This window comes from Agelaius tricolor, unplaced genomic scaffold (assembly GCF_023055355.1).
Source record: "Agelaius tricolor isolate 1412-34295 unplaced genomic scaffold, bAgeTri1.0.p SCAF_38, whole genome shotgun sequence".
Classification (NCBI taxonomy): domain Eukaryota; kingdom Metazoa; phylum Chordata; class Aves; order Passeriformes; family Icteridae; genus Agelaius; species Agelaius tricolor.
The window spans coordinates 4429705-4446880 of NW_027269298.1; the positions used below are offsets into that span (position 1 = coordinate 4429705).

At 58.1% G+C, this 17176-nt stretch overlaps 1 protein-coding gene across 4 annotated transcripts in view; it reads right to left on the reverse strand.

The window, feature by feature from the left end:
- LHX6 (LIM homeobox 6) overlaps window positions 1–11916 on the reverse strand; it is a 17003-nt gene extending 5087 nt beyond the window's left edge. The window contains exons 1-9 of one of the 4 annotated variants that reach the window (XM_071454288.1): window positions 11758–11916; window positions 11092–11232; window positions 10612–10794; window positions 10414–10535; window positions 4753–4973; window positions 2358–2458; window positions 2174–2269; window positions 815–989; window positions 173–276 (exon numbers count right to left, since the gene is read on the reverse strand). In XM_071454288.1, coding sequence (XP_071310389.1) covers window positions 173–276; window positions 815–989; window positions 2174–2269; window positions 2358–2458; window positions 4753–4973; window positions 10414–10535; window positions 10612–10794; window positions 11092–11232; window positions 11758–11832 — 1218 coding nt within the window. In that variant the 5' untranslated portion in view covers window positions 11833–11916. Of the gene's footprint in view, window positions 1–172; window positions 277–814; window positions 990–2173; window positions 2270–2357; window positions 2459–4752; window positions 4974–10413; window positions 10536–10611; window positions 10795–11091; window positions 11233–11417; window positions 11697–11757 lie in introns of those variants that run through there. The other 3 variants (XM_071454290.1, XM_071454291.1, XM_071454292.1) reach the window with 3 other exon arrangements.
- Between the last annotated feature and the right edge of the window lie 5260 nt (window positions 11917–17176).

Below are 17176 nucleotides of genomic sequence, written 5' to 3' on the forward strand. Positions count from 1 at the left end.
TGGGTACATCAACCTTAGGGCCCCCAAAACTAAGGGAAGACACAGGGGTGGGTGGCAGCTGTGGAGGTCATGGAGAAGCAGTGACGCTGACAGGAGGTGGCAATGATGTTACACACAAATCTTTGCTACAGTGAGGGTTGGCCCCAGAGCCTGAAGCAGGGACTACATTTACCTTCTCACCCCTATTAGACAGTGGTCCTTCCATGTCTGCTTTGAGGTGCACTGGTGGAGCAGTGTAGGGAAGTCTACAGTGCACTTGTCCACACTGTACCTGACCTGTGGATGAGAAGGGGCTTCAGCCTCTGTTACTGCAAACAACACAGCCCACAGCATCACAGCCCACAGCACCACAGCCCTCCTGCGGGACCAGCGGGGAGCAGGCAGGGCTCAGGGCTGGGGCACAGCCCTGACCTCAGGGGGAGAAACCTCTCAAGAGCCACAGAGCCAAAACCTCTGTCCAGGCATGACCAAAGCTGCCCATCACTCACAAATCATTCACTGGGAACAGAGAAAGCAACTCTGAGCAGGAAGGAGACCACTGACCACCGAGCCCTCCCCAAGGGGCACACTCACAGCTCTTCTCCATGACACAGAGCACAGGAGGGCCGAGGAGCAGGCAGTGAAACCCAGGCACTGACTTTGCTGGGGATGAGTTAATCCCAAGGGCAAAGCTGATCAGACACAAGGAGGAGGAGCAGCAGCAGGGGCACCATCCCCGCACCCGCAGCACCGGGAGGGTTTTGCCCCTGCCCAGCCCTGTCCCAGCCCTGCCCCAGCCCTGTCCCAGCCCTGCCCCAGCCCTGCCATCTCTTACTTTCGATGTATCCGTGCAGCGTCACCATCCGGGCCCGCTCGGGGCTGCTGAAGGGCGAGTAGTGGATGTCATCGGACAGCGAGGAGGGGATGCGGGACGGGGGCGCTCCCGAGGGCGGCACCGTGTGCTGCGGGGTGTGTTTTTTATGGCGAGCTCTGCAGTTTTGAAACCAAACCTGAAAAGAAAGCAGCGAGTGCTGTAACAGCTGAGAGACAATTGGGTTAAAATGTGGTCCCTTCACCAGGGTCCTTGGATGGGTGTTTCTTTCAAGTTTTTACCAAAGGAATGAAAAGCAGCAGGTATGAGATCTCTGATCATATCTCACTGCTTCTAATTAAAGGAGTAGTTTAGGAATTCCATCCTAGAGTTAAAACATGTATAGAAAAGGATTTTTTTATGCTAAAGAGGTGATCTGTTTCTTATGCCCTAATTTCTTAAAGATAGTTGTGAGTAAAAACCTTCTCCAAGACTCAGTGAAGATCAAGTCTCCAAGGCAGAGCACACTGGACCATAGAGAAGGAAACAGTCTAAGCATTTGACAAATTGTTTCCTGTTCAAAGTGCCTTTAAAAAACATCCACATAAAAAATCACCCGGTGTGCAGCCTGCTTGATCTTTAGCTGAATGAAAAATCTCAATAACAGAGGCTCAAGCCAGATTTTCACACACAAAATTTAAAAGTGTCATTGGCAAAACAATCTCGGATGAAAGCTCCAAATGTATTTTAACCACTCGTGTTTTTATTGTATGCAGAATGTATGTGAGCAGAACGGTACAGTGATGAGTACAAATGTCACCAAGAGGCAGAGCTGGGCTGTGTGGGAGCTGGGAGCTGCAGAGGGGACACTTCTCAGTCCCCAGGCACCACCCGCCCTCCCCTCCCACACCAGGGGTGGGGACTTCCCTGCCTCAGTGTCCCCTGGAGCCGCAAAACCCCTTTTTCTTTAAACTTCTCCATGCCAATGTTTTCTGACTCTGCCTCTGTGGCAGGGGCGGCTGCCGGGGGAGCTCCCACACTCCGGCAGCGGCTGGGACAGAGCACAGCTCCAGGACCTGCTGCTAACAGCAGCTTTCCCACCCAGTGATTTACTGTGGATGGCTGGGGCTCTTGGGGTTTTGATTCATTGCATCATGAGAGGGGAAAACAAATAGAAACCCCACGAGCGAGACAGAGAAGGAACCGGCGCTGGCCTCACTGCGGGGGCAGAGGAGACGGCACCAGGGAGGCAGCTCAGAGCTGCTGGATGGATGCTGAGGAGCCATGGGCTGTGAGTGTGAGCCCTGGCTGGTGCCAGCCTCCAGGTGCCCCTGCCTGCCCTGCTCAGCCCATGGTGGCCACCCCTGCCCGTCCCTGCCTCACCTGAATGACTCTGCGGCTCAGCCCCGTCATGTCCGCCAGCTTCTGCAGCGTTTGTGCGTCGGGGTTGTTGTCCTGAGCAAACTGTGCCTGCATCACCTGTGGGGAGAGCAGAGCAGAGCAGAGAGGGGCTCGGGTGAGGCTGGGGAGCCCCGGCCCCCGCAGCCCCCTGGCCCTCCCGCCCTACCTGCAGCTGCTCGGCCGTGAAGGAGGTGCGGGCTCTCTTGGCTGGCTTGGGCTGGCTGTCCTGCTCCGAGGGCACAGCCCCCTCCAGCGTGATCCCATTGCCTGCAGGAGAGAACCCTCTGAGGCACAGGGCAGAAGCCTGCCTGCCCCACCACGTGCAGCAGCTGCTGCTCTGGGGGACTCCACACCTGGTGGCACCACAGCGTGGGACACCCAGAGCATCCCCTTAACAAGAGGACAACAGCCCTGGCACCACAGCGTGGGACACCCAGGGCATCCCCTCAACAGGGGGGACAACAGCCCTGGCATCACAGCCTGGCACAGCCAAAGCACCTCCTGCTGCAGTGGGAGCTGAAGGAGTGGAGCCAGCATAGCCACCCAGGAGCTGCCCTGGGCTGCTGAGCCCCTCCACACACAGGGAAGGAGAAACAACCATTCCCCAAGAGTTTACTGTGGAATTAAGAAAAATGCAGCAAGTGCTGGAAGCCACAGGGAATAAGGGGAGACAGCAGCAGGAAGAGGTCAAGGTGGTGTGTGAGGGAAGCACTGATGTCCCTCTGGCCCTGACTCCTGGTCACCACTTGGCCACATTCTCCAGGGAGTGGCTGGGAAGGGACCCTGTCTCTGCCAGGCTCACCCACATCCATCACTGCTGCCCCTTGCTGCCCCCTGTGACGCCATTTTCCCTCGTGGGCGCTGCCTCCATCAGTCCTTTCATTTGCTCAGAGCGTTTCAACGGGCTCTTTGCTCCTTTCCCCAGCCCCAAACTGTCCCAGCACCCTCACCTTCCTCTTCCTCCTGGGTCCCAGAGCAGCAGCAGGAGCAGCACCATCCCCAGGGCCTTGTGGTGACCATGCATGAGCAGCAGCCACACTAAGGGGGACACTCCAGGGGACACTCCAGGGGACACTGACCTCCCCCTTGCCCAGCCCCGTGTTGGGGTGAGCTCAGCCTTGCTCTTGCTGCTGTGCAGCCTCAGAGAGGTGCCCAGAGCCTGGCTCCTGCCAGGGCCCTGCTGCATCCCGTGCCAGCCTGGCTGCTCGGGCAGGGTGGGTGAAGCCCCTCTGAGGGAGGGCAGCGAGCAGGGCTGGGCTCACCCCACTCCCAGGATGCGCCTGCACGAGCTGGACCAGGCTGTGATTGTCTTGGCTTGAGTTGAAGGACTTTCTCATATAGTTTGACTTGTTCTTTTCGGATGATGAATGGGACTCTGACTTCAGCAACATCTGTTTATTTTTCTTGTATGTAAAACCTCATGTGCAGAAGAAATTGCTGGGTAATTACTGGAGGGGGGAGTGTGGCCCTGCAACTCCACAGCAACTACAGCTCTCCAAAGTGATCCCACCCCCTTCTCAAGACCCCTTGGACACAGGTAGTGACACCTGACACTCACCAGGTGCCCCAGCACTTCCCAACACTGGTGCTCAGCCCACACCAGCAGGTTGTTCTGAGCAGCAGCAGCAGCAGCAAACCCACCATCCCAGCCCTCAGCCAGGGCAGCAGCTCTGCAGGACTCCCCAGTGCCAGGCCCTGCTGTCCTCACAGCATTCTGCTCCCCCAGGACACGTGGCTTCTCCCCCTCCATCCTTGCTCCCCATCACCTCCCTCATGCCCTGCAGCAGCTGACCAGATGGACCAACACGTCACAAGCCACATCCTGATCCAGGACTCTCCCAGCCCAACTGGGCACTCTGTTTCCATCCTCTTTCTCTTTCTCAAACACAGTAAACTGAACCATATTATTTTCCTGTCAGGTTGTTAATGGTTTCCACATGCTGCATGGGCTGGGACATGGTGTGTCACTCCCTGTGCCCACCATGTGCTGAAGCACTTCCCACCACAGCACAGGCCCTGGCACTGCCCGGCCTCCCTGAGCACCACTCTGGAGTAAGCCCACAAATCTGTTCCTCTGAGCATCTCTCTGGGCACTGCCATGCAGGAGGCTGGGGAAGGGACAGGAGCTGCAGTGACCCAGTGTCCCCAGCTCAGCTGGCTGTGGCACAGCGCTGTCCAGCGGGGAGTGGCACAACCCCACATGGGCAGGGCGGGTGGAAAATGATGGGAAGGTTTTGTCCAACCACCAATCCCACCTTCTCCATTTATGACTCACCGCCTCAAATCCCAGTGGGTTCCTCACGCTCTGCACTCCAGGCTGTGCAGGACCAGGCACTGGTCCCTGGCATTGCCCAGGGCACACAGGTCTGCCACAAGCTGCAGGTGCTGCCAGCACATTGGCCACCCCACGAGCCCTCTGCCAGCACAGAGCCTTTGTGCTCAAGCCCCCCAGGACCACCCATCACCCTTTTTGGAACGCTGGAACCCTCCCCAACCCCCTGTGCTGAGGGTGAGCCTGGGGCACGGCGACACCGTGGCGCTCCCTGGGCGAGGCTCCGTACCGTTCTCCGCCGCGCGCTTCAGGTTCTCGATCATGGTGTCGTAGTGGATCCGGCACAGCACCTTCTCCTCCACCAGGCCGAACTCCTCGCCCGTGGAGAGCTGCCTCTTGCAGGAGAAGCAGGCGAAGCAGGCCAGGTGGTAGGCATTGCCCCGCGCCCGCCGCACCCAGTCGCTGGCGTAGATCTGCCGGCCACAGCGGGCACACTTGGTACCGAACCGGCTGCGGGGAGAAGAGATGGGTGAGGGCAGGGGAGGAAAGGCAGGGAGGGCAGGAAGGGGAGGACAAGCAGGGGAAGGCAGGCAAGGGAGGGCAGGCATGGAGGGCAGCAGCATCAGGGCGGGGTGCAGGTGCTGCTGCCGACCCCATTGCTCACCCCGACACCCCAAGTCCCACAGCACCTGTGCATGCAGAGATGCAGTGGGGCCGCCCCAGCAGTGCCCGTGCCCTGGCAGTGACAGCAGTGTGGGCAGCAGTGGGTGTAACTCACTGCAGCCCTGTGAATCAGCTTCCCAGCCCGTGGGTTTTTTATTTTGATAACAGCCAGTGTGACACTGGGATGGAAACTGTGTCAGAGCTGGTTCTCTCCCGCTGCCATAAATCAAACCATGTGTGTTCTCCTCACACGTACAGGCGCACACATCTGCTTTTTCCCCCGTGGAGGAGGTCTCCTCACTGTGAGAGGATGATGACTGTGCTGGAGTGAGCTATGCTGGAAGGTAGCTCAGCACAGTCAAGAGGCAACAAGACAGGCAGGATCCTCTCACCAGGTGATTGTGTGAAAACCCCCATTCCTGTCAGGATGCTGACAGGAGGGCAGGTGATTCACAGGGAGCAGCAGATGTGCCCCCATGGCCCTGAACCCCCAAGTCAGTGTCTGACATGAGGTGCCAGCCAGGTTCGATATCTGCATTTTCAGTTCTACTGCTGCTTGAAATAATAAATGCAATGAACAGCAGCAGGAGCATCAGGAGAGAAGGGAGAATCTCCTCTGCCACCCCAGAAGTGGCACTGGCTCCAACAGAGTCAATGCACTTCCCCACGCAGCTCCAGCACTGCCACTGTCACCTCAGGCTCCCGAGGGCTCCTGCCAGCCCCTCACCACAGCGGGAAGCAGAGGCACAGGCAGCCCTGCCCGGGCAGCTCCAGCATCTCTCAGTGCGGGCACAAAACACCGACAAGGAACGACCACAGCAAGCGACAGGAGAGACCTCAGAGCACAAACCCTTCAGTTCAGTGGCCAGAGCAGCCCCAAGCTCTGCACACAGGCAGAGACAGAGCCCAGGCCACCAGGGCCAGTGTGCTGCCCCTGCCTGACCCCACACCACGGAATTGCTGCCCACCATGGGCCCAGCAAGATGTGGAAATACTGTCCTGTGCTGGGATTACTAATAGCAAAACTATTTGGGAGGAAAAGAAGGGTCTAAATTTTTCAGCCTGACCATAGCTGACCAAAAAGAAGAAAAAAAAAAAAAGAGGACATTTCTGTGCTGAAATTATACAGAGACTTAGCTAAGAGACTTCACTAATTTACTTCAGATGGGAACATTGTAAACTGACTTTGTGCCAGCTCGTTTATATAAACGCACAAACAAAAGAACTGTATTAATTTTTTATTTAGAAATAAAGATCATTCCTGTAAATTGAATTACTTTGAACAATGTGCTATGTAAACAGTGGTACTTGCTGAGCAGTATCAGGCGAGGGGCAGGCGCACGGAGCTAATGGCACGTGGTGATCGCCGCTCCCTGCTCCAACCCCAACCAGGGGAGCACAGCACGGCCAGGGGAAACTGAGGCACCACCCAGAAAAGGTCACACATCCCCGTCACACATCAGCTGGGCTCTGGGGAGACACCCAGGCATCTCCTGAGGAGCGGGCAGGACCTCCAGGCTGGCAGCAGTGCCCAGGGAGCCGGACAGGGTTTGCTGAAAGGCGCGGGGGCTCGTGGCCGTGGCAGCAGCACAGGCAGAGGCTGATGCCCCTGTCCCTGTCCCTGTCCCTGCAGGGCCATGCCATGAGCAGAACCTGCAGAGAGGCTGAGGCTCAGCACAGCCGGGCACGGGGCTGCACAGCCTGCAGCAGCAGCAGCAGCAGCAGCGGCAGTGCCGCTGTGCCTGCGGCTCTCGGCCAACTCCCATCTGCGGCACTGCTGCAGCCAGCACAGACAGGGCTGGGGCCAGCACCAGCACCCACTGCCACCCCACAGAGCTGACACTGAGGGACCACCACTGCCAGGGACACAGCAACGGGGAGAGAAATGCCTGCAAGAAATCTGCCCTGACCATCAGCAGTGCAAATAACAGCTCAAACACAACACAGGATTTAGCTCACTGAGCTCGCAGGGCGGTGAGGGCCTTAAGAGCCCCAGGAAAGGGGCTCCACAGGACTCCTGCCACCTGCCTAGCAGGGACAGGGATGGGCATGGGAACAGGGCCACACTGTAGCAAGAAACACAGAGCCAGAGGATTTGTCCAAGCCCAGAATGGTGGCACAAACTGGAGCATCACCAAACGCTAGCAGAGCCATGGGCTCATGCCCTGCGTGCATGGTCTGTGGTCAGGTGAGCAGATGCTCTCCCCAAAGGTTAACTCTGGGAGACAGAAACTGACAGCAACGTTACCAGGGAAGACTCATCCAGAGAGACTCATCCCAGGAAGACTCATCCCAGGAAGACTCATCCCACCTCCCCCAGGGCAGCCGCATCATCTGGGGCGCAGGAAGAGCAGAGGCGGGAGGACGCCCCTGGTGCATCCTGTCCCTCCCACGCCGCTTGTCCCCAGGTGCCACAGCTCCCTCAGCCCTCCTGTCCATCCCTGCCTGTGGGGACAGGGCAAGGGGCACCCAGCCCCAGAGCCACGCACAGCTCAAACATCCCTGTCCCCTCCTGGGTCCTGTCCCCTCCTGTCGGAAGCCTCTGGCACAGCCCTCAGAGCCAGCTGCAGCTCACATCTGCCCAGTCCCTCAGCAGAGCAGCAGCGGTGCCTCAGCGAGGACCTTCATGCTGTGCCACTGCAATGCCTGAGCTGGAGCATCATCCTGGAGGGACACAACCTCTGGGATGAAGGCCACCTGAGCCACGGCCAGGCCAGGGACCCCAGGGTCACCTGCCTGCAGCCTGCCCACCAAGGGCACAGCAGGAATCACACCAGGATCACGCCGGGCCTCTGGACAACTGGAGCCCTGGGAGCTTGGCTGTGAGCAGTCCTTGCATGGCTGGGAACACAGTGTTCTGCTCAATGAGCTCCAATTCTAATTTGGTTCTCCTTGGAGCGCTGGAGCCTTAGATGCCAAATGTAATTATTTGACAAGACACAGGAAACAGCAGCATTTGCTTAAAAATGTACATGAGGCCACGGAGTCACGGCAGAGCCAGCACCTACAGAGCCCCTCACGAGGACAGAGAAGGGACACTTGCACAGAGCGGGCCTAACCACACTCCCCGTGGGCAGTGGGGCTGTGACATGACAGCCCCGTGCCTGACAGCCTTCATCCTCATCGTCCCCCAGCAGCCCCGGTGTCGGAGGAATGCAGAGCATCCGTGTGACCCGTGCAGAGCATCTCACTGTCCCTTCCCTCTGCCTTGGCTCCAGGGACCACATGCCTTAGGATGGGGTTTCTGCTTTGCTTTAAAAAAAAAACCCAAAAAACCCACACATTTAATTTGCCTCAAATAATAAATAAAATTTTCTAAATCCATCCCGAGGATCAGGTTTAGCCCGTGCCACGCACCGGGTTCCACTGGCTGGAGTCAGCAAGATGCCGCCAGGATGCTCCCAGGGCTGGGTGGCTGCAGGAGGTGACCGAGAGAATGGACAGCGGGGCGAGTTTGCCGGGGTAGCGGGAGGGATCCCAGCCCTGCCGAGCGGCTCCCGGCCGCACACCGGCACCGACGGCGGTGGCTGAGCCCGGCGGGTTCTGCCGCGGGAGGCGGCGGGAGCGACCCCCGCCCAGCACCCCGAGCACCTCAGCGGGGCCGGCCCGGGGTTCGGCGGGGGCTGCATTGATCCCCGCGGGCTCGGGGGCAGCGAGGCAGCTCCGCACCCGCCGGGCTCCGAGCGCCACCGCTGCCGCCGCCGCCGCTCAGAGATTCACCAAAATAAAATTTAAAAATCTCTCCAAACCCCCACCTTTCAGTGGAAAAGGAAAGCTCGGAGCGCGAGCTGGGAGCCCCCGCGCCCCCCGAACGGGTGCCGCAGGAACCGGCAGCGTCGTGCGGCGGCTTCCGCGATTTTCGTTTTATTTCCCTTGGTCCCGCCGGTACCAGCGGGCAGAGCTTGGCTGCTCCCAACGGGGAAGGGGCTCGGAGCTTCTCGGACGGGGAAAATCGCAAAACAGATTTATTTCAACATTATTATTATACATATTTGCTCAAAGGTCATTTCGAGATTCCGGCGCTACTTTAAAACCGCCTTTGGAAAGGTACGCTCTCAAAAACAAACGAAAAAGAAACCAAACATGAACGGCACCAGAACGGCGATAAATGAATGAAAACGCTCAAAGTGCTCCAAAACAGCACCGCGGCCCCGGGACCCCCTTGTGCCTTTCTGTGCTGAGTGGGGGAAATTTCGCTGAAATCACCGAAAATTGCGGTTTGAAAATAATAACAATAATAACAGTAATAATAGTAATAACAACAACAACAAAACCCATCACAGGGCAAGACTCAGAGCACCGCAGCCTCGGGACCGACCCGGTTCTCCGAACCCCGCACTGCCGGTGGCACCGCACCGAGCCCGGCGGAGGCAGGGGCTGAGCTGCGGAAAATCGGGCAATCGCAGACCCTTCAACAAAAAACACCGGGGGAATCTCTGAGGGGCCCCCCGAGCTCCCCTGCCCGCTGTCGTCGGGGCAGCCCCGAGCTCTGCCGCGGCCGGAGGATGCTCCGAGCCCCCCGCGCCCCGCCGGGGTCATTCCCATTTCCTGCCCGCCATTCCTCTTCCTCCCGGGTCAAACACCATTCCCTCATCCTGGTAGGATGGGGAAAATCAGAGCGGGGGTTCCAATGTTTAGTTAAACCCCGGCGAGGAGCTCAAAATATTCAGTCCCCTCGTGGGAGTCTAACTGGGGGGAAATTAGCGGTTTAAGGTTTAGAACAGAAAGCCTCTCGAAGCCAGAACATCCTCCCTGCGGGACAGGCTGTCCCGGGCGTGCGGGTCCGGACCGAGCCCCGGGGCCGCCGCCGAGCCCCGCCGGCCGCAGCTGCCGCCCGCCGTTCGTTTCCGTTCCGTAACGCGCTCCCGCCGCGGGCGCTCCGGCCATTGCGGGCCCACAGCGCTGACAGGGGCTCCCCGAAAGCTGGGCACCGCAGGCTGGCAGCACCTATTTCCCCTCCGGCAGGAGCCGGGACGAGGCCGTTCGAGCCCCTTTTCCCCGCCGCGGGGAGCCGGGCGCTGTGGCCGCCGAGCCGGGAGGAGCAGGGGCCCGGGGCGGCCCGCACAGCCCGGCCAGAGGGCAGGAATCCCTCCGGGCGGTTGTGCAGTGGCACCCCAAACTCCCTTCCTTCTTTTCTCCCCGTTTCCCGAGGCTCATCTCCCACCCGGCTGCTCCAGGGAGCCCGGCGGGTTTTCCAACCCTTCCCACGGCAGCGCCCGAGCGGTCCCGACCCCGCGGCAGCCGGCGAGGGCTGAGCCCACCGGAGCGGCCCCGGCCCGGTCCCTACCTGAAGTAGTCCATCTTGCAGAAGATCTCCTTGTTCTTGATGTAGCAGCTGTGTTGCTGGCGCAGCGAGGTACGGCACACGGAGCACTCCAGGCACCGGACGTGCCAGATGAGGTTGTTCACCTGCGGCAGAGAAGGGGCTGAGACCCGGGGCCACCCGCCGCCCCCCGCCGCCCCCGCCGCCCTCCGCCCCGCTCACCTTCAGCAGGTACCGGTCGAGAATCTCCAGCCCGCAGCTGGAGCAGACGTTTTTGCCGGCCGACGGCGTGGAGGAAGAGGAGGATGGCGGGGAGCAGACGGACGGCGTGGAAGGGGTGCTGGGCGCTGAGCGGGCGTCCTCCTTCTCCAGGGCTCCAGGCAGAGGCTCCCCGTCGGGCTGCGACTGCGGGCAGAGCCGCCGCGGGGCCGTCAGCCGGGGCCCCGCCGTTCCCCGCGGCACCGAAGCGCAGCGCCCCGCCGGCTCCCCGCACTCCTCGGCATCCCCGGCCCGGCGGCTTCGCACAAACCCCTGACATCCCCGGCGGGACCCCGAAATCCCCGGTCCCGCGCGTCCCCACAGCCCCCGGCCCAGCGGATCCCGGAGGGTCCCCGCAGCCCCCGGCACCCCCGGCCCAGTGCGGTCCCGCATTCCCGGCCCGGAGGGTCCCGGCCGGAACCCGCAACCCCCGGCCCCGCTTACCATGGCTCGGGAGTGCGGGTCCAGACAGCGGGCGCTCCCCTTGGGCAGCGGCTCCGGCGGCATCACCTTGATGGAGAGAGCGGGAGAGGGAGGCTGCGGCTCCATGCGCCGGGCGAGCGCGGGGCACCCTATATAAACCGCCTCAAAACAATAAATAAGAACTTTCTAGTGGCCATTTAAATCCTTTGCAACAAAAGCTGCGTCTCTTTAATGAAGCAATTTGAATGTGGATTGAATTCTCCCCCTGCCTGCACTTAACCCGGGCCTCTTGAAGTAATCGCTCGGTTCCCATGCGAGCCAAGGCGCTGAAAAACCCCCCAAACTACCTGCAATTAGAAATTGCCGTAAATGCCCGAGATAAGAGGTACCAGAGTGTCAATTCCGGCTGTCAATCAGGGAATCCATCAGGCCACCCAAAGAATTGCAAATTTGATTTTTTTAATGGTAGTAATTAAAAATCGAAATTCTTCCCCCTCTCCCTCCGCCGAGCACAAAACGCCCCAGAAAACGCCGGGATGGAAAAATCCACCCCTCTGGCGCGGGAGGCAGCGAGCGGCCCCGGCCCCGGCCCGGCCCCAGCCCCGGTACCGGCCGCCGCGGGGAGCCCGGCCCCGCTCCGGCCCCGCTCCCGGCCCCGACGGCAGCGGCGGCGGCGGCAGCGCTCACCTTGCCCGCCTGGGCGCCGGCCGGGGCGCGGCGGCCAGGGCCCCGGGGCTGCCCGCCCCCATGGCTCCGGTGCATGGGGCGGGCGCGCCCCGCTCCGCCCGCCGCCGCCGCGCTCCGTGCCCGCGGGCGGCGCGTCCCGCGGCCGCGGCAGGAAGGGCGGGGAGCCGGGCGGGGAACCGCGCCGGCCCCGCTCCCCCGCCGGGGGCGGCCGCGGGCCGGGCAGGAAACGGCGCCCCCCCGCCGCGCCCCGGGGGCCGCCCGCCCCGCCGGGCCCCGCTACCTGCGGCGGCGGCACCGGCGGCGGCACCGCCCGCGGGCGCGGCGGGGAGGGGGCGGCCCGGTCCCGCTCGTCCCGGTCCTCCCCCGCCGCTGCCCGCCCCGACGGGGCGCACGGTCCGGGCCGGCCCCGCAGCCCCCCGCGGATCGCGGCAGCGGGGATCGCGCCCACCGCCGCGGCGTCTGGCCGCCCGCCGCTGCCCGGGCTTCATTAGTAACCTGATAATTCCCCAGCAAAGCCCCGGCAGCGGTGCCACCGCCGGGTAATTGCAGGACGGTAACGTGAGCTGATGGCGGCCGGGGATGGATCCTCGCCGTTATTGATTGTGACAGCTAAATTGTTAACCGAGAGGGAAATCAGATGAAAGCCATTTTAGAATAAATACAAGGCATTAAGTTTAAACATCGAGGTTGCAGGAAAGCCTGAGAAACCCCCAGGAAACGGAACCCAAGGCCTGCCAGCTTGTCCTCCCCTGTCCCTGGCTCCACAGAGGCCGAGTGCGGGGGGACACGGACAAGTGCAGAGGCGAGATGCTGAGAAAGGACAATTTAAACCCTTCGTTCTCACTGGTGGGGTCTGAATTAGCTCTGGCTGCTCCAGGAGAAACACGTAGGAGTTTTCATGGACACAGCCACGAAAGCTGCCTGTCCCCCCACGCAGCAGCGGCCGAGGCAGGGCCATGTGGGGTTTGTTTGCATCCCCAGAGCGATGCTGGGCTTGGCAGCCATGGCTCAGCACCACAGGCCAGCACCACGCAGCCAAGCAGATGCTTGCACTGCTCTCATCATTACAGACCCAGCTCCCCAGACCCTGCAAAGCCAGAGCAGGCTCAGGAATGGGGTGACTCCAGCCCAGCTTCCGCCCTTCTCCAGCCCTGGGAGTAAGTCTTGGCTCTGCAGGGTGGGTGTCCTGCTCTCACTGCCTGCTGAGAGCAGGCAGATCTCACACGTGCATCTGGCACCAGGAACAGGGCCTGGGCAGTGGCTGGGGAATGCAAAGCACTGCAGCTAACAGGTACCAGCCCCGAGTCCATCCCTGTCCTTACCCCCCTGTGCTCCCTCCTCCAGCCCTGAAGCTTGTACAAGGCAGCAACAAGGTGGCAGCGTGTCAAGCAGCAGCTCGGCCAGAATCCCAGAATTTGGGGTCGGGAATGTTCTGTGCTCCCAGAGTGAAGATTCTGCGCCTGTCCCAAGTGAGGCACTGTCACCACAGGCAGAATGGTTCAAATACCAAGGAAAAACCCAGACTGTGCCCTTGGTAAACATCGCCCTCAGTAACTCACCTTGCTCCCATGGGCTTGCTGGAAATAAAGGGGAAGCAAGGAACCCTCTCAGAGGACAGGAGGGCAGGCTGGAGGTGAGAAGCAGCCCAATTCCCCTGCACAGGAGCCAGGCACCAAGCCCAGCTCTCCTTCCCACCACCAGCTGCCACCCTCCCTACTCACGGCTCCAGCGATGCCGCGCTCCCCGGCGCTCTTCAAATCTCTTTCACGACGGTCTTATGCAAAGTCCCAGGGTTGATGCTCATGAAAAAAAAACCCCATTCCTGAGCATTTCCCTCCTCCCAGCTCCAGGGTGAGGAACTCTGGGCCCCGGGGAGCGCAGGCAGCAGCAGCAGCGCCTGCCAGGCCGGCGGCAGCAGCAGTGACCGGCACAAGCACCGACCTGCAATAAAGCTCCCCCAGGTCTGAGCCTGGCCAGACAGACAAGGCACTTCTGTTAGCGACCACGGCAGGGCACAGAAATAATTAAAAAAAAAAAGACTGATGCTATTGTACCCCGGTTCTGTCAGTGGACTTCGGCTGATGCCAAGCATTTACCACCCTCACTCACTTCCTGCTAGCCACCCTCGGCTTTCCTGGAGGAAAACATGCATTTTAAATGTTTATTTAGAGCTGTAAGAATTTCAACAAATTGTATTTAAATACAAATAAATATCAAAGGATGTTTCTGAGGGGAGCACAGCCACACACCCAGTTGAAACCAGGTATCTTCAGGTATCTTCCTAATGGAAACAGAATTCAGAGCTGTTTTAAACAATGCAGATACAGACCCGGAAAGCTACAAACGTCAGAGCACGCATGAACAAACACAGGCTGTTCACAGAGGAATGCAAACGGGTGCCACTCACATTCAGAGGGGTACAAACTCCCAAGAACACTACTTTTCCCTCTACTCAGGTACCCAAAAACTAGGAAACAAACATTAACAGCATGAGACCTACTTCAGAACAATTGAGGCTTTCAACAATCCTCTGCCACAGACAGGCACGGCTCCGCTCCAGGTGCTGGGCTCGGCAGCAGGAAGCCAGCTCTGCCTGGAGGGAGGTGTGCTGCTGCTGCAGGAATACAAACCTCCCTGGGCTGTGCCACTGAGCAACTCCTGCCTGCACTAACTGGGGCTGTTTCCGAACTGTTTTCCTCCTCCTGTTTGAGACCACCATTAACCAGCTTGGGGGGAGCAGCTCAAGAGTGACCGATGAGGTCTGACAGGACTGGGGAGGGAAAATCAGAGCGGTGTCACCTGGACCTGTGAGCACGTGAGCTCTCTGACATCCTCCTGGCACATGCAGTCACAGCACTGCATGCACGAAGGAGAAAATGCTGCCAGAAAATGTGTTTTCCTCAGATTTCTATTTGCAGACATTTAGGGGGAAAATGTGCTGCAGCTCAGATGGTTCAGAGCAATGCCTTCCATCAGATCTGTGGATTTGGCCCCTGGGGCAGTGCCAGTTCACCACAAACCCTGGTGCTACCTCATACCACCTCTACCAGCCCATGGAAACCAAAGCTGGGCAGGACAGGGGGCAAACACCGAGTTCATAGCTTGCAGATGTCTCAGAGGCTGCAGTTACTGCCACACCTGGATCATGAGAAGCTGCCACCATCAGGGAGCACTGAACACAAATGCCAAAGCTCAGGGCACAGCACAGACCTCAGTGATGTGTAAATAGACTAATTCCTACAGGCAGGCACACACCTACAGCCTAAATGACACTGAAAATACCTGTGCTGTGTCATTACCATATCATAAAGTAACATTGTGGAGTGTGCAAATCAAAAGGCAAAATCAATTGGCCTTGGTGCATATAAAATATTGCATGCACAGTTACTAAAGGTGTTGCAAGATCTATTTAAAATGAGTTTTATTGAGATGAAAAAGTTTTTCCATTATAACTACAGCATGTTAATCAAAACCAAGTGCTTCCCCTTCCATTAAAACATGAATTGGAATACATTTTGTTCAAAAATACTTTAAAAAGTAATCAGTTAAATGGAGTATTTTTGGATGTGCTTTACTCCGAGCGCTGGTTACTGTTCCTAATCTGGCTAATGAATGCACACTAACGAGAGGTTGCCTGTGTGTTCATCAGAGGCTTTGAAGGGAACCTATTTCTCTGAACAGCCTTCAGCTGTGAGCTGCACAGGCAGGAACAGGCAGACCCTCAGGTGTGACAAGGGCTGTGCTGGCCGTGCCCTGCTCAGGTGGCACTGTCCTTCCCACTCTACAAAAGTACAAAAGCATTGGAGGACTCCAGGTATACAAAGCAGTGTTTCTTGCTACCATCATCCATTCATAAGCATCATCTTCTGGATTTCCAGGCAGCTCTGGAGTAAGGAGTAGTCCTTTTCTTATCTGGTGGTTTGAAGTAAGAATAAACAGGTGCTGCAGGATATTCTGCATCTGGATTTTCTGCCATCATTTTCAGCTTGGCTTCAATGGCCTTTATCTTTGCACTGACACTGGAAAGAGAAAGAGCAGAAGGGAAATTGAGCTTGATCTTAGCATGAAACCCAACTACAGAAATGCAGAGATTCTGCTGACATGAGAATCCTCCCTGCACAAGGAGGGGCCAGGCAGCCCCCACTGCTGCATCCACAGTGAGGCAGGAATGCACAGCTCAGAGCCCACACTGCTGCACTTCAACCTCTGCACGGGTTTGCTCCTCCAAGAGACACCTCAGCACCCCAAAACAACGGCCCCTGCACCCATTCAGAGCGTTCTTGAGGATGCTGAGTGAGACAAGAACACGGCAAGGCTTCCTCCTTCATGTGACATGATGTCATGTCAGGAGCTCTGAGCATGTGCAGCAGAGCAGAGCTCAGAGCAGGCTGCTGGGAACAGCAGAGAAATGAAAGCCAGACTTCCTCCCAGCTACAGCCCGCTCGGGATGGGAAAACCCCAGACTCTAATTAGGTCAGGAAGAAACATTATTTCAGCATTAGCAGGGTTTGTCCCAAAGGGAGAAGCTATCCTAGGTTACACCCCAAATTCCTAGGACTTTTGTTATTCACTATCCCCCACTGGCTATGGATGGGGAGGAATGTTCCCTGCCCCACTGTGGCTTCTTGCACCATCCATCCTGACCAGAACAACCCCTGTGTGCCACTGATGCAGTTAACAATCTGCATGACTCAAACCCCTCTGCTCTTTCCTTCCTAGCCTGTTACTTCTGAATTACAAGCTCATTTTATCTCTGGGCAAGTGCATTAATCTGGTCCTGGTTCCTCACAGGGTTCCATTGACAGAACACAGAGGAAAACCACACAAACACACTGTGAATTAGCAAAGCAGCTATGTGCTTCAGGTAAATGCAGTGGTTGGAAAATTTAACCACATCCCACAGACAAGACCCACAGGCAAAAACCACTGGCAAAAAAAAAAAATTAAAATTAGTTTTATGTGAAGTACTACCTGTGATTTTGTTTTAATCTTCTGCCACTGTTGTGGAACTTCTTGCTCATAAGCATTTTGCTGAACCAAATTAGTCCAGTAAAAACCCAATGAAGTGCAGAGATTCTGGCCAAAGGAGCTGGAGTGCTATACATTCCCAATTCCTCATCTCACCTCATACCCTTCCTAGTACCCACTGGCCTTACACTAGAAAATAAACTTCCAGTCTGAAGTGTCCCACATCAAGTGAGCGACTTCACAGGTACTGCCCTTTCAAAAACAGCTTTTTTGCTGTGCTACATTTTTAACACAAACAATGCAAACAACTCTAAATCTTACTGAAATGGAAGAAGTTGGTTCCCTGCCAGTCCCACAGCAGGGTCACCTCCCACCCAACCCATCTCCTACCTTAGGTTGGACTGGGGTGGCTCCGTGCTGGAAGATGGCTCCAGACTGATTGGAAGGATCT